The 25,646-nt window shown below is 39.7% G+C and overlaps 1 protein-coding gene across 2 annotated transcripts in view; it reads right to left on the bottom strand.

Moving 5' to 3' along the window:
- Nucleotides 1-555: 555 nt before the first annotated feature.
- Nucleotides 556-25,646, bottom strand: part of traf6 (TNF receptor-associated factor 6) — a 45,753-nt gene continuing 20,662 nt past the window's right edge. For both annotated transcript variants that reach the window (XM_059975466.1, XM_059975465.1), the window contains 4 exons: nucleotides 25,210-25,368; nucleotides 19,535-19,606; nucleotides 10,696-10,773; nucleotides 556-3,815 (listed from right to left, as the gene is read on the bottom strand). In XM_059975466.1, the coding sequence (XP_059831449.1) occupies nucleotides 2,871-3,815; nucleotides 10,696-10,773; nucleotides 19,535-19,606; nucleotides 25,210-25,368 (1,254 nt within the window). In that variant the 3' untranslated portion in view covers nucleotides 556-2,870. The remainder of the gene's footprint in view (nucleotides 3,816-10,695; nucleotides 10,774-19,534; nucleotides 19,607-25,209; nucleotides 25,369-25,646) is intronic.

The following is a 25,646-nucleotide window of genomic DNA, read 5'->3' as shown; positions in this document are numbered from 1 at the left end:
ATCATGGGATGGGAGGCCTCAGGAGAAAGAAGGTGGTGGGGGGGTGGGGGGGAGTACCAGAGGGAAATGGAGAACAGGCAAACTACTAAATATGTCAGGGATGGGGTAAGAAGGGGAGGAGGGGCATTAACAGAAGTTAGAGAAGTCAATGTTCATGCCATCAGGTTGGAGGCTACCCAGGTGCTGTTTCTCCAACCTGAACCAAAATGAATCCAAACTCAGGTTGGAGGAACAACACCTTATATACCGGCTGGATAGCCTCCAACCTGATGGCATGAACATTGACTTCTCTAACTTCCGTTAATACCCCTCCTCCCCTTCTTACCCCATCTCTGACATATTTAGTTGTTTGTCTGTTCTCCATCTCCCTCTGGTGCTCCCCCCCTCCTTTCTTTCTCCTGAGGCCTCCATCCCATGATCCTTTCCTTTCTCCAGCTCTGTATCACTTTCGCCAATCACCTTTCCAGCTCTAAGCTTCATCCCACCCCTGGACCGTCTTCTCCTATCATTTTGCATTTCCCCCACCCCCCACTACTTTCAAATCTCTTAGTATCTCTCCTTTCAGTTAGTCCTGACGAAGGGTCTCGGCCCAAAACGTCAACAGTGCTTCTCCCTATAGATGCTGCCTGGCCTGCTGTGTTCCACCAGCATTTTGTGTGTTGTTGTTTGAATTTCCAGCATCTGCAGATTTCCTTGTGTTAAACTTTATCTAAAGTTGCTTAAAGGTGTTCCAAAGCATTTCATAGTCAATTACGTATTCTCAATGGGTTGTCACTGTTGAAATATGGCTGACAGATTACATATGGCAGCTTTGGCAAAAATCAAAATGAATGAATGAGAGGTCAGAGGTCAGTCACAAATTAATCCAATTAAGGGTCAGAAGAGTGAGAAAATTTTGATGCTTCTCTTTGAATAATGTCAGTTCTTCCAAGATAAAGGAAAAATTATTTCACTTTCAAATCTTTAGTATAACAATTCCATTTAAGCAGCAACAATTGAAATTGGCATCCTGGAACCTGGAAAACTGGGGGAGCCTGGGGGAAGGAAACGGCTGAAGACATAAAAATACATTACTTCCTCCATTATTCGTAACCCAGTATTCACCACATTGCCTCGAACTACCACTATCATCAAGAGCAACTCGGAAAAGGCCATCGATTTTGGCCTTGCATCAATAATCACACTGGACTGAATTAAAAAATACTGAGGAAGTTACTTAGCACAGCAATAGGAACTATACCAGGAGAGAAACTTTCAAGGGTAAATTACTGCATGGAGGAAAGAAAAACCTCAAGAAATCAGGAAAATGACACGGCCTCATAACAATTGCCTAACAGCTTGACATGGGCCTTAAGGTACAGTACATAGGACCTGAAACTGCGACATGTATTTTAAAAACTGGTCAGGGATGATGTGTCTCTTCTGGCCAGAGCAGAAGGCAGATTAGATCATGATTGTTCATTCCAATAAGGAATACACTGCCTGCATATTTACTTCTCATCTATGTTAATATCCCTCATCTTAACCCTCATTAAAAATAAATTTACATTTTATATACAAAACACAAATATAAATCTTATAAATTAGACTCAAACTCAGCTTAATCACACACCCATTACCCAAGGAGGCTACAAAGAGAAACAGATAAGGGAATAGGAAAAGATCTGAAAAATGGAGTACATATGGAGAAAATGTGAAATTATCCATTTTGACAGGAAAAATAATAACTAAATGATGAGACAGCAGAGGGACCGGGATGTCCTTCTACATGATTCATTAAAGGCTAGTATGCAAATCATTTGGAACACTACAGATTTTTAATAGTTTTCTGAATACAAAAGTAGAGGGGTTATGGCCCAATTACATAGGGGATTGGTGATTTTGTTCACAACATGCTGGAGGAACTCAGCAGGTCGGGCAGCATCCCTGAAAACGAACAGTCAATGTTTCGGGCTGAGACCCTTTGTCAGGGCCAAAACGTTGACCATTTCCACGAATGCCGCCCGACCTGCAGAGTTCCTCCAGCGTGTTATGTGTGTTGCTTTGACCCCGGCATCTGCAGAGTATTTGTGGTGATTTTGTTTATCTGGTTTACTTTTGTACATTAGAAACATCAGAGAAAAGGTCTATCAGACTGATGCCCAGAATAGGGAGGATTGGACAGTAGGTTTGTATTTGCTGTTGCTTCAGAGCGAGAGGGAATTTGATCGAAGGATATAAACTCCTGAAAAGTTTGTCAGGATGCGGGAAAGTTTTCTCTCATGATAGAATCTAGAACCAGGGATTGTTATTTAAAAATAAGACAAACAAGGTGAATCACCTAACCCCACCCCCAACTTCAGAACTCCCTTCCAAGAGAGTGGTGGAAAAATAGTCCTTGAATATATTTAAGATGAACATAGATGGGTTCTTGATAGAGCAAAGAGGTGAAAGATTACCAAAGGTAGCTGGAAATACAGAACTGAGATTACAGAATATAGGGTTGAGATTACATTCAGATCGGCTACGATCTAATTGAAAGGCAAAGCAGACTCAAGGGACTGGGTGGCCTTATCCTTCTACTAATCTGTATACACGATCAACAAACTTTTATAAAAATAAAATTATGTATAAAATACAGTGAATGATAAACAGTAGGTAGAATTCAAAGGGAGCAGCCCATCTATAGCTATCACGATGATACAAGTATTATAGACAGTGACTCCCAAAATTCAAGTTATGAGCCAGCCTGCTTTCAATATCAGTGTCTATAGGAAGTATATGGCTGTTTCTTTGTAAGTTGACAAGGCTAGCTGGCTGTATTGTACTAATTCCAGTTCTGTCCCAGTTAAAACAATGTTATTAAGTGGCAGCATGGCTCTGGCCAGTGGTTACAGGCCACCTTCTGCTGAGCGAGGCTGGAAGTCATCTTTCCTTGCCCAGTTCTGGTCCATCCGGGTCACCACCTCACAACGGACAAGCAACACGTCATCCTTCACGTACGTGCGTTGACTGAGGGCTTTGAGGTGCAGGAAGGTGATGTAGCCAAAGCCCTTGGGGTTGCGCTGCAGGGCAGGCCGCTGAAATGCCAGCAACTCAGGCTTGCTTTCCATGACCTCCTCATGGTTCTGCTTGATGGGTCCCTCTGACTGGTCGAGGATGGAGAGCCGGATGGTGCCCTGGAAGGGCCAGGGCAGGTAGCTGTCGTACTCACCTTGCATGGTGTGCACAAAGAGTGAAATGTAATTGGAGCAGCGCTGGGCACTGGGTGTCTGCAGATGCAGGCGGAGGCACAGCTTGTATCCCGGCTTGCCTGTGTAGAAGCCAGGGCTGTGGAGCACCACGGGTTGGTCCTCCGCCTGTGCCAGCAGGTGGGCACTGAAGTTTTCCACCTTCCAGATGAAAATCCCATTGCACTGCTGGGCCTCCAGCTCACCCAGGCGCTCCTCCAGCATGCGGGCACTGCGTTTCAGCTCCACCATCTGGTTACTCTGCGTCTCCATCTTGGCAGCTAACTCGCGGATCTGGTGGTCCTGTCGCACCAGGCGTCCCTCCAGCTGCTGGACGGTTTCCTTCAGGTTTTGAATCTGGGGCGAGCAGTCACAGGACACAGAAGATGCCATGGGCTGCTGTGGAGACGGCTGCATGTGGGAGTGGGAGGCCTGAAGCACACCTGGCATCACTGCTGGCTGGAAGTCCACCTCAGAGTTCAGCGTGTCAATGCAAGACATCTGAGAAGTCAGTCCTGTGCTTACGCTGCGCAGCGTCTGAGCCATCATCCGCATGTGGGCCTGCGTGTAATCCTGCAAATGCATCGCCAGATCGTTCCTCTGCATCTGTACAACAACAGGAAGCAGTCACATTAGCTGGCTCTCTTTGGGGTTGCACTCGTTAACAGCAATGACTTTTATTTAGAAACACAACAGATTCGACAGATCAAACACAAGGAAATCTGCAGATGCTGGAAATTCAAACACACACAAAATGCTGGTGGAACACAGCAGGCCAGGCAGCATCCTGACGAAGGGTCTCAGCCCGAAACGTCGACAGTGCTTGTCCTTACAAATGCTGCCTAGCCTGCTGTGTCCCACCAGCATTTTGTGTGTGAGATTCGACAGATGCTGGAAATGTTGAACAACACACAAAATGCTAGAGCAACTCAGTAAGTCAGGCAGCATCTATGGAGGGGAATAAACAGTCAATGATTTGGGCTGAGACCCTTCATCAGGTTTGGAAAGGAAGGGGGCAGAAGCCAGAATAAGGTGGTGGGGTTGGGGGGGTAGGGGGAGGGAGAAATACAAGCTGGCAGATGATAGCTGAATCCAGTTTTTTTTTGGGGGGGGGTAGATAGGTCAGTCGAGGATGGAATATGAAGTAAGAAGCTGTGAGGTGATAAATGGAAGAGGTAATGGGTTGAATAGGAAAGGTCAGTGGACCATGGAAGGAGAATGGGAATCAGAGGGAGGTGATGGGCAGGTGAGAAGGGGTGAGAGGGTAATCAGGATGGGGAATGAGAAAAAAGTGAGGAGGAAGGGGGGAGAAATTACCAGAAGTTAAGAGAAATTGAGGTCCATGCCATCAGGCTGAAGTTCACTAAGATGGAATATGAGGTTTTGCTCCTCCAGCCTGAGTTTATCTTCATCATGGCATTAGAGTAGGCCAAGGATAGACATGTGAGAATTGGAATGGAAAAATGCTATCAAGTGGGTAGCCTCTGGGAGATCCTGCCCTTTGGGTGGACAGAGTGAAGGTACTTGACTACAACCTAAGAAGCGTCTGCTAATTCCAATGAAGGACCGCTAAGCTGAACTAAAACCTCTTTCTTCTTTGAACTGAATTGACTTTATTTCTTCCATCCTTCACATAACAAGGAGTAAAATTCTTTACATCTCCATCTAAATGTGCAATGTGAAATCATAGTAATTTATAATAAATAGAACAGTCAATGTAATATAGAGTACACTCAAGTCAGTGCGAGTTCATCAGTCCAATGGCCCGGAGGAAGAAGCTGTCCCAGAGCCTGTTGGTCCTAGCTTTTATGCTGCAGTACCACTTCCTGGATGGTAGCAGCTGGAGTAGATTGTGGTTGTGATGGCTTGGGTCCCCAGTGATCCTACGGGCCCTTTTTACACACCTGTCTATGTAAATTTCCTGAATCATGGGAAGTTCACAACTACAGATGCGTTGGGCTGTCCACACTGCTCTTTGCAGAGTGCTGTGATTGAGGGAAGTACAGTTCTCATACCAGGCAGGGATGCAGCCAGTCAGGATGCTCTCAACTGTTCCCCTGTAGAAAGTTCTTAGGATTTGGGGGCCCATACCAAACTTCCTCAACCATCTGAGTGGCTGTGTGTGCAGAACAGCTGAGATACAGATTCACCCATATAGTACAACCCTACTTCTAGTACGTCAATTTTCTCTCACTGAAGGAATAACGTTCTTTAAATTACACTTATCTATCGAGCCCTGTCATGAGATTTGCAGATAAAACCACATGGTTGGTCTCATCAAGGATGATGATGAGATGGAGTATAGCGAGGAAGTGGAACTGCAGGTGGATTGGTGTGAGAGAACAACCCAGGCCTGAACGTGCAGGAGACAGAGGAAATCATTGTGGACTTCAGAAAGGTGCAGACAAACCATCCCCTTCTGCTAATGAATGACCCCTCTGTAGAGAGATTTAAGTGCACTGAGTTCCTGGGAGTTCACATCACGGATGACCTCACTCAGTCCCTAATATCACCTCTTTGAACAAGGCAAGAAGTCACACCAGTATCTCCACTTCCTAAGAAGATTGAGGCAAGTAAGTCTCTTCCACCCTGCCATCTTAACTGCATTTTATAGGAGCACCATTGAAAGCATCCTGACAAGTTGCATCTCCATCTGATATGGGAGCAGTCGAACATCGGACCAGAATCCCTACAAAGGATTGTGAGAACAACTGAGAGGATCATAGAGGTCTCCCTATCATCCATCAGGAGCATTTATCAGGAGCGCTGGATATGCAGGGCCCTTAGTATTAAGGATATCACCCATCCATCCAGCATCCTCTTTGACTTTCTACTATCAGGCAGCAGACTGTAATGCATAAAGACAAGAACGGTCAGGATGAGAAACAGTTTCTTCCTCCAGGCTATCAGGCTTCTGAACTCTCTGCCACATCATATTCGAAGTGTCACTGGTTAATTTGTTCCAGTACAATATTTAACATCCATGCTCTTTAGTTTGTTATGTCTGATTCATCTGTAGATTTTACCTTTACCTTTTTAAGCTTTCCTGTAATATATCTACTACTGTGCTTTACACTGAGTTGGAGAATCATTGTCTCATTTCTATATACACCATAGGTTATATATACTATATAATTGTGTATAGTTAAACGACAATGAAGTTGACTTGACTATCAAGAATTAGTCATAATCCTGTGACTGAGGTAGTGACCTCACCTTGAGTCTTGATCTCATTCAGCTTTTTGCTGGGTTCCTTTGAATTTGGATGCTTGCATGTCTTTGATTTAAGTCCAACATCACAAATCCCCAACTTATAGTCATCTAAGTGCTGCGTAAATGGAAATCACAAAATATTGGAGGAACTCGGCAAGTTGAAAATTTGGTAACATGATACAGTGGGAATTTGGGAGGCTGTAATTATATCTTGGACATACATGAGCCCAAATTCAAAGGAACCCCCAGATCCAAGCTGTTAAAAGCTGGATGGGATCTAGAATCAAGATGAGGTTTGTCACAAACTCAATTACAAGATGAGGACTGAATCTCAATGGTTATATATAATTATAAAGAACATTATTCCTGGAACTAACTCAGAAAATGTGTAGCTTGGGTGCTTGATGGTTGGGTGAGTTGTTCTCATTTCTTGGCAATCCATTTGCAATCGTTTCATCACTGTACAAGGAGACATCATCTGTGCACTGTTCACTTGTGTCCTTCAGATGCTTGGCCTTTATATACTTATCAATGAATTGATAAGTCCAATCAAAGGGAGTCTTGTCACTGATTAGTTGCACAGCAAACTCTGCATATTGTCTGGAATTTTGCCTGCATTAGCTTACAAATGGGATCTAGGTCTACATGTCTGTTTATAGAACTGTTTACAGAGAGCCAGGCTTTTAGGAATTCTCTTGCATGCCACGTGTTTGCTTGCACCATGACATTTATTAATGCCCAGTCGAACGTGCCCCTCTTTATCTTCATGGGTAGAGACTAGGGAGAGTTGGTCATGTCACTTAATAGCCAGTTGCTATTCATGGATCCTTCTTGTTTTCTCCCAGCTTGGCTGACGTAACTTTAGCTGCAGTCCCCGCATTGGATTTTGTAGACCACATTGGTCTTGTCCTGACTAAGGGTCTCCATCCGAAACCTCAACAGTGTTTCTCCCTATAGATGCTGCCTGGCCTGCTGTGCTCCACCAGCATGTTGTGTGTGGGTCTTGTCCTGACGAAGGGTCTCGGCCCGAAATGTCAACAGTGCTTCTCCCTATAGATGCTGCCTGGCCTGCTGCGTTCCACCAGCATTTAGTGTGTGGGTCTTGTCTTGACAAAGGATCTCGGCCCGAAACGTCAACAGTGCTTCTCCCTATAGATGCTGCCTAGCCTGCTGTGTGTGGGTCGTGTCCAATAACTTGGTTTGTTCTTTAGGTCTGCAGAGTACTCTCCTCAGTGTTGCTGTTGGTTTGCATTGTACTGCTGCCGCAGAGTAGCACAACATATGCTTGTAATATTAAACCTGATTCTGCTTTATGCGCGACCAAAATTCTATGTTCTTGGAACAGTCAGGCTGCCATTTCTGAGATATTTCGAATGCACAGAAACCGTTTGGACACTCCTTGATTGGTGTTACATGGGTATCTGTTTCATGCAAATACTTTGAAGAGATGTTTCTCTTCTTAATCTTTCAGATCCGCTGTGCTGCAATGTGTCTCTGCTCTTCAGAACAAAGTTTTGATACAGCTTTTCTTGTGTGTATTTGGATGGTTACTGTGACAGTTTAGGATCTGATCTCTATGTGATCCCTTACAGTAAACAGATGTTTGTAAAGTGCCATCTGTGTTTCTACTGTCAAGTGTAATGTCATCCGAAAATGCCTACGAGATCAACAACGCACCAACCAAGAAGCAACCAAATGGGTTGTCCTTCCATACATACGAAATATCTCAGAAATGATAGCCCAACTGCTCCAAGAACATAAAATTTCAGTCAGGCATAAATCAACAACAACATTGAGGAGAGTACTCTGCAGACCCAAAGAACAAACAAAGCCATGGTCTACAAAATCCAATGCAGGGACTGCAGCAAATGTTACGTCGCTAAACTGGGAAAAAATTATCCGCAAGAATCCATGAACTGCAACCGGCTGTTAAGCAACATGACCAACTCTCCCCACTTTCCACCCATGAAGATTGAGATGGGCACAAACTCGACCGGGCATCAGTGAAAGCCATGGCGCAAGCAAACACATGGTATGCAAGAGAACTCTCAGAAGCACGGCCTTCTGTAAACAATTCCATAGAAAAAAGCATTAGACTTCAATCCCATTTCTAAGCCAATGAAGGCAAAATTCCAGTCAATGCACAGAGCTGGTCACGCAACCAATCAGCGACAATACTCTCTCCCTGCGTTACAATTGAGTTTCTGTAATGACAGCCAGTTAATTAATTAATTAATAACTATTTTAAACCCAAATATTCAGAGTACACAAGTGAACAGCACACTGATGATATCTCCTTGTATGGTGACAAAACGTTTGCAAATGGATTACCAAGACTGAAGAACAATTCAACCTAACCATATTATTCCTGAGAGAGAAAATCAATACACTAGGTATTTGAAGTAAATGTTGGTGCTAAATAGGTCAATCTGTATCTGAAAGAAGAAGAAAAAAATAACAAGTTTTAGTTCAGATTAAGAGTGCTTCATTGGAATAAAAGGGCACTTCTCAGATTGACAGCCTGTCAGTAGTGGTGAACCAAAAAGATTGGTGATTGAACCATACTATTCATAATCAAGACCTGACTAAGGAGACAAAGTTTAACTGCTTCCAAGTTTTTTTTTTGCAATACTGAACCACCTGAGGGGCAAGTATGGTATATGCAAGGAAGCATTAAAGGGGGACCCGGACAAGTTGTGAGAGAACATGGCAGATACAATACTGGAAAAAGACAATGTCTTCCTCTTTGATGTTGAAGTAGTCCGGAAGGAAAATGGTGTAATCTCCTTTATTACAAGTGGATTTGATTACAGGAGATAGAACATCCTGTTGTAAATGCATAGGGCCTTAGCAAGACCATACCTTGGGTGTTGTGTACAGTTTTGGTCGTTTCACTCAAGAAAGATTATTGCCATAGAGGCAATGCAGCAAAGACTCATTAGATTCTTAAGAATGAGAATAGAATTTATCAAAATTATCAGCATTTTTTTAACAGCTTGACATATCATATGCAAGGAGGATATTTCCCCAGTTGAGTATAGGACCGGGGGCACAATCTGAGAATAATGGGTCAGCCTTAAGACTGAAATGAGGAGAAATTTCTTCACTCAGAAGTTGCTAATCATTTCAAAGCAGAGGTTGACATATTTCTAAGCATTATAGTAATCAAGGGAAATGGCACTGAGGTACTAGATCAACCAGTAGATGACGGCAGAGATGGCTGGAAGGTTTATTCCTGCTGGTTTTACTTATGCCCTCAAAGTGGGAAAGGGAGAGTTTGCTGCACTTCTCAGGCAGAAGAGGAAAGCACTGGGCACTCTTGCTGGACTCACTAGGAAGACTATTTCTTTGACTGAAATCAACAGTTGGGAAACTTTCAATTGGTCCTCTATTTTGGGAAGAGAATTTCAGACTTCCACTTTCAATGAAACACCAATCTCTAACAAAAACCCTGAATGTTATTGCAGTATTTTTAAGCATACTGTCCATTTGGGTTTCCATCATATGACATTTCATTTTCTACTCTCCCACTTTTATCCAAATTTCAGCCTTACTCCCCAGTCACATCTGTCCAAACTTGGGCCAACAGAGCTTGATGATAATATAAATGATAGGCTAAATCCAAACTCAACTAATGGTTCCTGGTATATACAGCATCACTAACTCTTGCTACTGGGACTCTGTCAGGAACAATCCTCACTCTGAAGTGGTCGAGGAAGATATCAATATTAACATTGTGAGTATTTGTTTGCACGGAAGTCTCTTTCATACGTTTTCATTACTCAATAAATATATAATCACCAGGTGTAAATGTTATGCTGCTACTTGTAGATAAAGTAGTTAAGAGACACCTTACTCTGCTCATGCACAGATGGTCATTAATCTATATTGGTATATGATGTTCTGTGGCATGAGTAATCATTGCTCTAGATTGTACAGTTATCAGGGGTAAAGCCCTGGGTAATTAAGGATAATCTAGAATTTATCCCACCTGATAACCTGTTAGTATCAAACAAAGTTTTGTCAGTTTACAGTGATGAATCAGTTAATGGCTTCACAATATTTGCTCTATACCATTTTAACAGTCACTATTCCATCTAAAATAAATGTTGGCACTAAAAATAACAGGAACTCTGCTCAACTTTCTGTTCTGCTCTGATACATTAGGCACAAGGCAATAAATTCTTTCTTTCCATTTTCACAGGATTACATCAGTCACCATAAAAACGCCTTGAATATAGCTCCACGGTGGCAAATAATACTACCAACTCACCTTTTCTGGGCAACCAAAACTACTGAAAGTGCAGGGAACGGGGGCTTTCGGGCAATCCAGGTTATAATGGTTAGGCATCTGTAGAAAGAAGCATTCAAGTTAAAAACCAAGAATTAGGGCATAAAATTGGAGAACAAAAATGCATCATTTTCCAGTGCTGTCTCCTGTGGCTTGGCTCTGCTGTATTTCTTGGATACTCCACTTAGACCCACCCCCTCCCTGCATAACCCTCAATCACCTGTGGAGCCCAGAGGGAATACACAGAAAGATCCCACAACCATTTTCAGTACTGTCCAGCCCTCAACCACATGCAGATCAGATGACCTGTCCTATTCAATGTGATACAGTATCATAAAACAGAGAAACCTGCAAACACAAATTTTTAAACTGGAAGTAAAACCAAAGAAACAGCCACTTAAAATTACAAGATATCCTGTGGCCATTACTCAAACTAAGGGAATAATAATAATACTTTAATTTAGCTGTTACTAGAAATGGAATGAATGTAGGATTATTGTTAAAGGGTGATTGATGGCTGGCATGCAGTGGGCCTCTGTTTCTGACCTGTATGTCACTCTGACTCAGTAATAAATCTCAGGCAATACCTTGCAAAGATAAACGGTAAAAAGGTCAAATCATCTCCATTATTACTGCTAAATGAAATGGAAAAGGTACAGATGCTGGAAATGTAAATAAAGACAGAAAATACTGGAAGAACACAGCAGATCAGGCAGCATCTGTGGAAATAGAAATAAGTTTTTTTTAAATTTTTTTATTTTCAATCTTTTTTTTTATTGATTTTCAAATAAAGAATATACAAATATAAATTGAAACAGGAGTTTAACAAGTAGATAACATAAAAGACATAAACAGCAATATTAAAGACAAAAAGCATACAATATCAAATTCAAATAGGTAATATATTATGCTGTTATATATATAATGGTCAGAGAGAAATTACTACTCCTCATAGCAATCGTAAAAAAAAAGATTGGAAATTTTATTGATAGAGAAAGAAAAACCCCACTAATTAAACTAAAACAAAAACGAGAGAAAGAAAAAAAAAGAAAGATTGGGCAGTCCAAATGAGGATAAACTTAAAAAAGAGAGGAAAAAAAATACATCCTTCCAGTCATCTCCGAACCTTCATGGACAAGGATATTCTCCAAAGAGAATAAAGAAACATAAATAAATAAAGATAAATTAAATCATGTGAAAATATTGAATAAAGGGTCGCCAGACTTGTTCAAAATCAAAAGATGTATCAAATGTCCGGCTTCTAATTTTCTCCAAGCTTAAACATGACATGATGGAGGAGAGCCAACAGAAAACAGTGGGCGAGTTAGATTCTTTCCAGTGTTGCAAAATAGCTCTCCGAGCCAGTAAAATTGAAAAAGCTATCACGTTAGGTGGAGGCAGACACTTTGCTTGCTTCCTCTTGGAAAATCCCAAAAATTGCTGTAAAGTGGATTAGGTTGAACATCCATATCTATAACTTTAGATAATATTCCAAACACATCCCTCCAAAAATTATTTAAACTTACACATGACCAAAACATATGGGTTAGAGTAGCCACTTCTGCATTACATATATCACAAATAGGGCATATATTAGGAAAAATATGCGCCAATTTATCTTTGGACATATGGGCCCCGTGTACTATCTTAAACTGAATTAAAATATGGCGTGCGCAGATAGATGAATTATTAACTAAATAATAAATTTTACTCCATTGGTTATCTGAGAGTGAATGTTGAAGTTCTACTTCCCAGGAGCGTTGAACCTTATCATTAGGCGATGTGCGAGCATTCATTAACTGTTTATAAATGATAGCTATTAATCGTTTTTGAAAAGGTTTAAACTGAAAAATAACGTAAGCCAAATTTGAAGAGCAGATCAAGGGGTAATTTGGTAAAAAATCACGTAAGAAATTCCTAACCTGTAAATACTTGAAAAAATGTGTATTGGAGTTATCATATTTATCCATTAACTGGGAAAAAGACATTAAACAGTCTTGTAAAAACAAATCTAAAAAAGTTTTTATTCCCTTAATTTTCCATGTTAGAAAAGCCTTATCCCAAAGTTGATAGTTCAAAAAAGAAATTAGAATAAATATTACAAGAAAGTAAAAAATCATTTAATTCAAAAAATCTACGAAATTGAAACCAAATTTTTAAAGTATGTTTAACAATAGGGTTAAGAGCTTGATTACCTATTCTGGAGAACGAAAAAGGAAGAGGAGCTCCTAATAAAGAAGCTAACGAAAACCCCATTACTGAATTTCCCTCCAGCTGTAACCATGAAGGGCGATCTTGATCGTCTATATCATAAACCCAAAAAGTAATATAGCAAATATTAATTGCCCAATAATAAAATCTAAATTTTGGTAAAGACAGTCCTCCATCTTTTTTTGATTTTTGCAATAAAAGTTTATTCACTCTAGAGCTTTTATTATTCCAAACATAAGACAAAATCAGAGAGTCTATTTTATCAAAAAATGTTTTTGGAACAAAAGAGGGAACTGCTTGAAATATATATAAAAATTTCAGTAACCATTTTTATAGCATTTATTCCACCTATCAATGACATCGACATAGGTGACCATTTGGAAAGCGCCTGTTGAGTATATTCAACTAAAGGGAAGAAATTATACCTATATAGGTGTTTAAAATTTTTTGTAATTTTGATACCAAGGTAAGTAAAATGGCTTTTGGCAATATTAAAAGGTATTTGATCATAATAATCAAAATAATTATTAATAGGAAATAATTCACTTTTATGTAAATTAAGTTTATATTCAGAAAAAGTACCAAATTCCATAAATATAGATAACATAGAAGGAATAGATTGCTTAGGATTTGAAATGTAAACTAATAAATCATCCACGTATAATGAAACTTTATGTAATTTATCCCCTCTCCTAATACCCTGCACAGAATTAGAATCTGTAACAGCAATAGCAAGCGGTTCTAAATCCAAGTTAAATAATAAAGGGCTAAGGGGACAGCCCTGATGGGTACCTCTATATAATCTAAAGTAAGGAGACTTTTGGTTATTAGTGAGAACCGCAGCTACCGGGGCATCCAAAGATACAATACATACAGATTCTTTGGTTGAGGGGGAATAAATGATATTTAATAATCTACAAATATTAAAATGTGAGTACCTATTTTTAATAAATCCTGTTTGATCATTTGAGATAACATTAGGCAAGATACTCTCAAGCCTATTTGCTAGAATCTTAGAGAGGATTTTAAAATCTACATTCAGTAAAGACATAGGTCTATAGGATACACATTCCAGTGGGTCTTTCCCTTTTTTTTGGAATCAATGAAATTAGTGCTTCATAAAATTTTTTAGGAAGGTTCCCAGAAGATGTAGAATCAGTGAACATTTGATGAAGACGTGGTATAAGCGTTTCGTGAATGGTCTTATAAAATTCTACCGTATAACCATCAGGTCCCAGAGCTTTACCTAATTGCATAGAGGATATAGCCTTGGCTATCTCCTCTTGTTTAATAAGTGCACCTAACATATCAACATCTTGAATTGAAATCTAAGGTATGTTTAACCTTTGCAAAAAATCTATTCATAATGATATTACTTTCACAGAATTCAGATTTATAAAGATTAGAATAAAAGTCCATAAATATCTTATTAATTTCAGAAGGATCAAAAGTTTCTGTTCTATCTGGTTGGCGAATTTTTAAAATCTGTCTTCTGACCATCCCAGCCTTTAACTGACCTGCTAAAAGTTTAGCAGATTTTTCCCCATGTATATAAAATAAACTTTTAGATTTAAAAATTTGCTGTTCAATGGGAAAGGTCAGAAGTAAACCATACTGTGATTGAAGTTTGACCCTTTCTTTATATAGGTCTTCAGTAGGTTTAACTGAATACGCTTTATCTATCTGTTTAATTTTATTAATAAGCACTGACAATTCCACTTTAGTTTTCTTTCTCAAGGCTGCTGAATATGAGATTATCTGTCCCCTAAGAAAAGATTTCAAGGTGTCCCATATAACCAGATTGGACATTCCTTCAGTTGTATTAAATTCAAAAAATATATAGAAATTTGTTCCTTAATAAAATTAACAAAAGCTGGATCCTGTAACAAAACGGGGTTCAATCTCCACTGTGAGATTTTCAAAATTCTATCCGGGAGCTTAAGGGTTAACTTTAAAGGTGCGTGATCTGAAAGCGCAATGATGTCATACGCACATTCAACAATGGAGTTTAACAGACGTGTATCTAAAAAAAAGTAATCAATTCGGGAAAAGTTGTGATGGACGTGTGAAAAAAAAGGAGAAATCTTTATCATTGGGGTGTTTATATCTCCAAAAATCGACAAAGCCGTATTCTAATAAAAAAAGAGTTAATACAAGCTGCTGCTTTATATTCATTGAGATTCAGTAACTCTGAAAAAAGTTTCTTAAAAAATCAGAATTATCTACATTAGGTGCATATACACACATCAGAGCTACCTTTTGCTCACATAATAAACCAGTAACAATTAAATATCTTCCAATCAAATCAGTAGTAGTATTAAGGTGTACAAAAGGGGTTTTGGGACTAAGAAATATAGAAACGCCTCTTGTTTTACTATCTGACAGTGAGTGAAAAAGAGGCCCTTTCCAAAAGCAAAAAATCTATCCCCATCCTGTTTTCGTATATGATTTTTTTGCGCAAGAATATCAGCATTAAGTGTTTTTAATTTCTTAAAAATCTTTTTACGCTTAATGGGATGATTGACACCATTCCAATTCCAAGATATTATTTTAATTTTATTAACATCCATGCTTAAAATTGAGTTTAATATTATTTAAAAGAAATGTTACACAACTACAGATTAAACCAAAAGGCGCGGATACAACCAGAAGGAATGACTCATTTACGAAAGAGAAATCCATCAAAAGAACTGCCCAATCAAGAAAAAAACTACTCTAATAGACCCCTCCCCCTCCCCCCACCCAGTAGATACAAAGGAAGGAACCAATAGGCTGGTCCCGTGCTAACTAATCACCTTTGACCCTGTTCTCCAACTTGCAGCTCCATATATAAAAAAAAGCAAAAATCCCACGGAAAATAGCCATAATAAAAGGCACAAACAGAATTCAACTACTATAATGTTGTGTCTAACATTAAAGTAGCTTAAACACATATTCAAAAGAAAGAATAAATCCAAGCAAATAATATTACAAAGAATATTCTCTCTCTCGAAACAGAAAAATAAATGAATATATGTACATAACAGACCAAAACTATAAGTATTGAAACAAATTTAAAAAAAGATTAATACACAACAGGTCCTACCCGGACCACTAAAGTACAATACTGTAAAGGTTCCCTACAAAATTCTGTGAGCTCTGTCGATTAAGGGGCTAGTTTTGAGGGTCTCATTGAAAAGTGAATACAGCATATCTGAAAAGAATTTTAACAGATCGCCAGCTTCAGTATTTTCAGGCAGTCCCAGGATACGCAGATTCCTCCGACGCCCTCTACTATCTAAATCAACCATTCTTTTCTTCGTTTTAGATAGTTCCGAGGTAATTTCATTGATTTTCTTTTCCATTGAAGATATCTTCATTCCTTGATCTTTAATAGTTTGCTTGAATAAATCATGCTCGCTCTCGATTCGGGTTGTAGTCTGCTGAAGTGTTTGAAGTTGAGAATCCAAGTTTTTCAGCAAGTCTTCTTCGAGCTTCCCATTTGAACCGGTCAGTTTATCAATTTTAAATATTAAGCAATCCATATTCTGACTTCATGTCTTGTATTGAAGAAAATATTCCCGCTAGTGTAACAGGTTCCTCCATTTTCTTGGTTTGTTCCGTTTGCTCCATTTCGGGGAAAGTCTTGCCGCTTCTTAATTCAATACCAGAACGACTTTTTTCGGCCATTGTAATTAAGTCATAAAATCCTTCAGTAGAAGTAGTAAGTCATTAGAACTAAAAGGGATCTGTTAGTATAAATATATATATTTATATATATTAAAAGAGAGAGCGCCGCTAGAAACGCGACCTGTTGCAAAGATGGAGAATCTAGAAATGAGTTACTGAAACTTGAAAACTCTTTCTCCTTCCATGGAGGCTGTCTGACTTACAGAACGTTTCCAGTATTTTCAGGTTTATCATATTTCAGGACTAGCTGCTAAGCACACTTTGTCTGATTTCCCCGCCTCTATTCTTTAGCCCAGGGTCATTCAGGCCAATACAATGTCAAAGTACCACACTCAATTTGATATCTGCCTTCTGTTGGAATATTTTCTGTACCTGAGATAAGAAGCATGAAAACATTAGCAAACAAATCGCAGCGCAAGCCAATTCTGTTCAACTGTATGCATTCATAATCCGAATGTTCATCCACTTACCGTATTGCCTCTTTATTCCTTTTTGCCCTTCCTTTGTTCCCATTGCCAGAGTTATATGATAGAACAGTCAAGCCAACTATTCACACTCATGTAGCTACAGTGGTATAATTAGTGGACTAATGCACATAAAGCCTAGACTATAGACCTCATGACAAAGTTAAATCCTACCTTAGCTTAAACTGTTTAAAAGAAATCTGAATGACCAAACTCATCAATGCACCTACAAAGAAGATGCAGAGAGTTGAAAACTCAGCCAGCTCTATCAGGGGCATTAGCCTCCACAGTGTTCAGGACATCTTTAAGGAGCTATACCTTAAAAAAAGGCAGCATCCATCATTAAGGACCTCCATCAACCAGGTCATGCCTTGTTCTCATCAGGAAGGAGAAGCAGAAGCCTAAAGGTATACACTCAGCAATTCAGGAACAGATTTCTCCTCTCTTCCATGTAATTTCTAAATGGACATTGAACCCATGAACACCACCTCACCACTTTTTTAATTTCTATTTTTGCACTACTTATTTAACTATTTAATATTTATATACTTTAATTCACATTTTTAATTTATTGTCTTATATAACTGCTGCAAAGACAACAGATTTCATGACACATGCTGGTGATATTAAATCGATTCTGAAAAGTTATATCAGTATTGGTAACTATGAAGTTTCTGGATGGCTATTAAAATCCCATCTGCTTGACAGATGCCCCACAAGGGAAGAAATCTTCCATTTTGAATTGAGTTGGCCTATTTGTGACTACAGATCCACTAACAGGGTTGCATTTGAACTGCCCTCTGCAGTGATCAGCATGGCATTGAGCTGAGGGACAATTAGGGATAGCTAATCTTAGGAGCGATGGCCACAGCCAATAAATAAAATGCCATCTGTACTAATCCCAAACATGCTGAAGGACAATCTTCAGCAGTTATACAGAGAGCATCTGTAGAGTCAGAACTCATTTCAATATCGTTTGGCATTGCAATCGTCTAATCCATACACATTTCAAAGACAAAAACAGGGCAAGCGCACTAACATTTTTGTAAAACCTTTCCAGAAACAGTATATTTTCATTTGCGTGCCACGGAATTCTATGCTTTTAGAAGGATCCAAGTATTAAAAGAGAAAGGTCTTTGTGTTGTACATGAAACACTTAAGATTTCATTGTATTTTGTTCCCTGCAGCTTGCACCATTTATATTGGAAAGCATCCCAAATAAGGCAGGATAAAAAGTCAGCATCTGTACAAGTGTGATAAGTCCCAAAGAATAGTTGTGCTCCAAAGCCAAATTAGTTCTTGCCCTCAATGAAAATGAAGTCTTGGGAATAGCCAAGTTGCCGCTGTTATTATTTAATTCTTCAATTCAGCATTTAGACTAATGGAGATCAAAGTTCAAAGTGATTTTATTATCGAGGAACATATATGCCATCTTATACAACCCTGAAATTAATTGTCTTATGTATTTCCATATGAATAAGCTGAGGATGTATTCCCCGGATATCCTCAGAGTCCCTCGGTGGACAAATACCATAAGTTTATACATCTACTTTTTGCTTCCAGAAAACTGAAGCTGAGGCAAAACAGTAACTGTAAACATTAAATGGAAGCAAACAAGTCTTTAGGTTCTGGCTTTGTTATGAGTTGGACACTGCCTAGAACTAACCATTGTTAGTTGCATCTAATTATGATTATATAGATGTGATGACAAAATTGCTGCAGTTTCTGAAGGAATGCAAATGGAATCACTTGATATTTCTACAACTTGGAATCCTGTGTTGGAATGATCATCGTGGATGAAACTAAAGATGATTGCCTGGAATGCCATGGCCTCCAGCAAAGTCTAAGGTTAATAGCACTCTAACCATCATTTGACTTCTTTAATGCTAGGTGTGGCTCCAAATGGTGGTAATTTTTTTCCCATTTGCCCTCAGTCTTGCTAGGGCTTATTGGTGTCACATTTGATCAAGCACAGTCATTCTCATGCTACTTCTGGAATTCTGCAAGTAGACTGGAAAGGTTATGTATTTCGTGCCATCACATTCACTAACCTAGAGCTTTTCAGGACAAAAATGCTCCAAGCACTTTACAGGAGTAATATGATACTGAACAACCTGGAGATTTTCAAACCAATGTGCACCTTGTGGCTTTATAATTATCAATGCAAATACCAGTTTAACTCTATAGTGGACCAGCGTGGCTGATGGTATGATCTGTAGCACAGATGTTCAACATTACAATGGGCATTTTATCAGTCTTTCAACATGAATCGAGAACACTCAACTATAAATGTCAACTATTCACATATGTCAATGCACTCCTTACCTAACAAGACCGTATTCCGCTACCATTTTGTCTGGCCATAGACAACACCAACAGTTAGATAATAAAGGCTGGCTTTGCCCAATACTTCCAGATTTTTAAAAAAATAAGTAGACAACTGCACAGTACTTTTGAAAAGTGTAAAATTTATTTACCTGTTCTCTGATGAGCTCCATGTTACAGTATTCACAGGTGATATTGGCCAATGGACAGCTTTGATCATGATCCTGAGTCAGGAAAAGAAGTCAGAATTAGAGAAAATCCAAAGCGTAACTTCATACACCAGAAGATGAGAAATTATCTACTTGCCCCATTAGATTACATTTAAACAAGCCAAGCTAATTTGAATGAGTAGTTTTCATCCACAGAAATTCAATACAATAGAAATGCAAGGAGACATTTGAGCCAATGGACTCCTGCTCATGGATGTGGTGAATTTTAATATTTTTACAAACCTCAAACTGAATAAAATTAGATTCTTAAAAGGCTTGTATAAATCTCTCAATGACGAAAGTACACGAACCAGGCAGTTCAGAAACACAATAAGGGAAAGTAAGTGTTTTCCTTTCACATAGGTGCAATACTTGAGGCAATAGTGAATTTCCTCATCCATGCTTACCTTGCCCGAGAATGGCTCCTGATAAACAGAGAGCAATCCACCTTTTTCAAGCACTTACTACAGATCTTGATTGTTAGAGGAAACAAAGGCGGAAAGACAAAAGACTTCAGCAGCCTAGTCATGCAGCATGGACACTGGCCCTGTGGCCCTACTGTGCCTTGTTTACCAAAATACCCAACTAAGCTAGTCCCATTTGCCCCACTTTGGTCTGTAACCCTCAAAAAATATTCCCCATCTACATACCTACCCAAGTGCCTGTTAAATGTTATTAATGTCATCATCATTATGTGCAGTGTCAAATTGATGAGGTGATCATGGTCTTATCCATGACCATGATTGCTCTTAGCAAATTTTTTTCTACAGAAGCGGTTTGTCATTGCTGTCTTCCCAGGGTAGGGGGGGGGGGGCCCTAAGCAAGTGACCTGCAGCTAGCTGGTTTGGGAGGGGTTGATGGTGGGGGGAGCAGAGTAGGAACACCTTACGCCTCCTTTGGTAGGGACGTATCTCTACTCTGCCACCCATGTTAATGTTAATGGACCTGCCCCAATTACTTTCTCTGAAAGCTCATTCCAGATGATGACCACTCTCTGGGTGAAAAAGTTGTCCTTCAGATTCCTAGTAAGTCTCTCCCTCTCACCTTAATCTCTGCAGTTCCTGATTCACCAACCCTAGGAAAATAACTCTCCACATTCACCCTATCTATGCCCCCCATCATTTTATACACTCTATAAGATCACCTCTCAGCTTCCTACAACACAATAAAATAAAGTCCTAACCTGCTCAACCTCTCTCCATAACTCAATCCAGAGTCTCGTTAAAATTCTTAAATCTCTGCAGTCTTTCCATTTTAATAGCAACTTTCTTAAATTAGGGTGACCAAGGCTGGTCGGAAATCAGTGCCTTTCCAAAATTTAAAGAAAACCCACCCTTTTTGTATATTGCAGTCATCTTGGAGTTCAGTCACCCAAGAATGTGGACAGACATGCATCACTTGATAATCAAGTTTGGGGAGATCTTAGTTCCAGAAATGAGACAATGGTTTAACCGCTTCTCATTTTTCCCACAGATTAAATCCTGGAGAGCAGGAAGCTTACCAGAGGCAATGTGAATTTTGCCCCGATGTAAGATTAAAGGCAGTAGGGAAATGACACAGCCTTGCAAGATCCAATGAGATTAGTTCTGTAGTGGATCTGTTGATTGGGATCACAGTTTATAAGTGATCGAAAATGTTAATTCCTCTGGAGAGTTCTCAGAAATTCATTGCAACAAAATTGATTCTTAGGAGCTAACCTCATAACAATGTCAATTTCCAGTACAAGATTCGCACAGAAGTACACTGCCTCCTGCTGTACAAATCACATATATACATCTAAAAACTACTAGTTTCCAGAAGCTCCAATGGATAGGACTGCAAGAGGTTGCCGACGATTGTAGACTTAGGCAGCTCCATCAGAGACACAACACTCGCTACCAATAAGGGCATTTTGAAGAGTCAGCGTCTCAAGAAGGCAGCATCTATCACTGAGAATCCTTGCCATCTGGGACACGGCCTCTTCTTGTTACTACTGTTGGGGAGGTGGTATAGGAGTCTGATAACCCATTCAATGATCTAGGAACAGTTCCTTCCCCTATATCATCTGATTTCTGAACAATCCTTTATTTCTTTGTTTTTACTATATTTATTTTTGTAATTTATAGTAATATGTGTCTTTGCACTTTTACTGCAAAACAAATTACATGTCAGTTCAGCAGTAATAAACCTAAATTTTGATTCTGTCTTGCAGGATAGCATTTCAATTTGAGGACCTACTTTAATTACTTTTTTTTTGGATATTATACTGCAGTCAAACCACCTTCCATTCTCAACAATCTGCTAATCGGCCAGAAGAATATACAAAAAAATTGCCTTCTCAAATATAATTTTTGACATTATGTGCTGCACTTGGTTCTTGCTCAGCATCACTCCTCTATGGGGTTGAAAGCCCATGAAAATCTTAGGATGAGACAAACATCCTCATCTATTCTTAGTCATAAACTTGGATCTGTGTGAGCATTTCATTTAGAAAGTACTGAAATCTGTGGAATTATGAATTAAGTGAAACAATTGAAGGGGAATGGTGAAGATGATAAAAAATTCTGATCTCTGTGTTTTCCCTTTTTTCATATCCTTGACTATTGTGCTGAAGGAGACAGGCTGCTATCGGTACCCAGAGACTTAAAAAGTGTGATGCCAAACCAAAGAGTACATACAAGCTTCCATGAATCCAAGTGTCCAAGTTAACCAGGATATAATGGCACACAACTGTGAAATACCTCAGACATCATAGAGAACCTTCAAATCTGTCATAACTTCACCATTTAAGGGATCTACTTTACAACTATCACATCATCACAAGGGCCCTTCAAGGTTTTCAGCCCTCTGCCTGTAAACCCATTCCTTGTGCCAAATGCAATATTGTTTTCCAAGGCTCAAGTCAAGGGAGCCTCATCACTCAGAGTTAGCACTCTTGTTTTCATCTAGCCCAATTTGCAAGCTGATATCCCCCCTCCAAAGACACAGACATAAACTGAGGGTGGGTTGTAATTCTGTAGAATATCCCTTGATATCTTGGCCAACATTTATTCTTCAACCAACATAATTAACAATGAAAACACTTGTGCAAAAATCAGTTGATATATTTCAATAGTTACAAGAGCTCTTAACTAGTAGTTCAGTGACTGCAAAGCACCTCAGGACCTTGAGGATGAGAAAGAAGTCCTGTATGTTTGTTTTGTTTTGTTTTGTTTGACAAATCTTATTGAGTTTTTTGAAGAGGTTACGAGGAAAGTTGATGAGTGTAAAGCAGTGGATGTTGTCTATATGGACTTCAGTAAGGCCTTTGACAAGGTTCCGCACGGAAGGTTAAATCATTAGGTATTAATATTGAAGTAGTAAAATGGATTCAACAGTGGCTAGATGGGAAATGCCAGAGAGTAGTGGTGGATAACTGCTTGTCAGGTTGGAAGCCGGTGACTAGTGGTGTGCCTCAGGGATCTGTATTGAGTCCAATGTTGTTTGTCATATACATTAATGATCTGGATGATGGGGTGGTAAATTGGATTAGTAAGTATGCAGATGATACTAAGGTAGGTGGCATTGTGTATAATGAAGTAGGTTTTCAAAGCTTGCAGAGAGATTTAGGTCAGTTGGAAGAGTGGGCTGAACAATTTAAGTGTGAGGCGCTACATTTTGGTAGGAATAATCTAAATAGGACATACATGGTAAATGGTAGGGCAATGAAGAATGCAGTAGAACAGAGTGATCTAGGAATAATGGTGCATAGCTCCCTGAAGGTGGAATCTCATGCGGATAGGGTGGTGAAGAAAGCTTTTGGTATGCTGGCCTTTATAAATCAGAGCATTGAGTATAGGAGTTGGGATGTAATGTTAAAATTGTACAAGGCATTGGTAAGGCCAAATTTGGAGTGTTGTGTACAGTTCTGGTCACCAAATTATTGGAAAGATATCAACAAAATAGAGAGAGTACAGAGAAGATTTACTAGAATGTTACCTGGGTTTCAGAACCTAAGATACAGGGAAAAATTGAACAAATTAGGTCTTTATTCTTCGGAGTGTAGAAGGTTGGGGGGGGCACTTGATAGAGGTATTTAAAATTATGAGGGGGATAGATCGAGTTGACGTGGATAGGCTTTTTCTATTGAGAGTAGGGGAGATTCAAACAAGAGGACATGATTTGAGAGTTAGGGGGCAAAAGTTTAAGGGTAGCACGAGGGGGAATTTCTTTACTCAGAGTGGTAGCTGCGTGGAATGAGCTTCCAGTAGAAGTGGTAGAGGCAGATTTGGTATTGTCATTTAAAGTGAAATTGGATAGGTATATGGATAGGAAAGGAATGGAGGGTTATGGGCTGAGTGCGGGCCAGTGGGACTAGGTGAGTGTAAGCGTTGGCACGGACTAGAAGGGCCAAGATGGCCTGTTTCCGTGCTATAACTGTTATATGGTTATATGTTTGCAAGCTGTGCTCTATTTCTCCAAAACTCAATGCTGTTAGTAGCAAAGGAGAGCTACAGGTCAATTTTAGTATCTTGCAGCACAGCCAAATATCAACATGCAACCATCTTCCCTGGTCCTCTTTGCTCTACTCAGCAGGTCAAGCAGTTCCTTGAACAGTGCAATTAAATCTGCCTCAACTGCTAGCTCTGGCAGCGCATTCCAGACTCTAACCACTAGCTTTGTGTAAGGAAAGCAAGCTGCAGGAGAAACTCAGTGCTCAGGCATCAACAGTTGACATTTTGGGTCAAGAATGGACTGCAGTCCAGGTGAAAGGTTTTGACCCAAAATGTTGACTGTTCATTTCCTTCAACTGCTGAGATCTTCCAGCAGTTGTTCATTTTTGCTCCAGATTTCAGCATTTGGAGTCTCTTGTATCTCCTGATTTGTGCCAAAGGTTTTTATCAGGTCAGTTTTGGATCTTACCACCTTCAGTCTATGTCCCTGGTCCACATCAATCTATCAACATGAACAGTTTCCCTCCATCTCCTTTGTCCATGCAGATTGGCAAGTTGGTTTATTATTTTCACATGTACCAAGGTACAGTGAAAAACTTGTCTTGCATACTGTTAATACAGATCAATTTATTACACAGTGCACCAAGGTAGTACAAGGTAAAACAATATCCAAGTGAAGACTAAAGTATTACAGTACAGAGAAACTACAATGCAGATAGAAATCAAGGTGCAAGGTTACAATAAGATAGACTGTGAGGACAAGAGATTATCATTCTGGAAAATAGCTTTATAACAACAGAATAGCTGTCCTTGAGCCTTGTAATATATGCTTTCTTCTATATACTTCTCAGCTCCTCTTACAACCACATGGTACCAAGGAAAGCAACACAGGTTCTCCAATCTATATAGATAACTGAAGGCTCTCATTTTTGCAGTGACTTGCATGAAACCTGCCTGAAACTGTAACAACTTTCCTAAGGTATTCTGGTTTGCAAAGGATGCCTGCCTTCCTTGCTCCCCAGATCCCATCAGCCAAGTGGCATAGGTACTCTAAAAGGAAGCACTGAAAGAGGAAGAGATCTAGACACTTACAAACCGGGAATCAACACCAAATGCTTTAAGAACTTCACAGAACAAGAAATGCAGTGTAGAGGATACACAAGAATGCACGCCCCAGGATATACTGAATGCTTTGAGAAAGCCTGCCTTTTTCTCCAGATAGGGCATCAATATGGCACAATTCTCGCAAGCTACAGGTCTCTTGGGACAGTCTGAATCCACGTGCTGCTGCAGCTCCTTTCGCCAGAGCACAGACTCACATTGCGGACAGTCGACAAAGGCGTATTCACACAGCTCCTGGTGATCCTGTAACACACAGCACAAAGTCAGTGGTAAATCCCATGGGCATAGGAGCAGAACCAAACTACAGTTACACATTTCCACATGTTCATTCAACACTTTCCAAATCAATACACCTCAACTAGATCTCCATTTCCCATGACACTTACAACCCACCTAGCTCTCTCCTTTTAATTTGACTCGCCATCACATAACCCCAATTCCATCTCTGCTAACCCCAAGGTCGGGTCATTTGTGTAGTTAGGGAGCTTTTAGTAGTAATCAACACAATGTGCAAAGATCAC

Source organism: Hypanus sabinus, chromosome 7 (genome assembly GCF_030144855.1).
Source record: "Hypanus sabinus isolate sHypSab1 chromosome 7, sHypSab1.hap1, whole genome shotgun sequence".
Classification (NCBI taxonomy): domain Eukaryota; kingdom Metazoa; phylum Chordata; class Chondrichthyes; order Myliobatiformes; family Dasyatidae; genus Hypanus; species Hypanus sabinus.
Note: the sequence above shows the minus strand (reverse complement) of the source record. Positions and strands in the feature narration are given on the sequence as shown.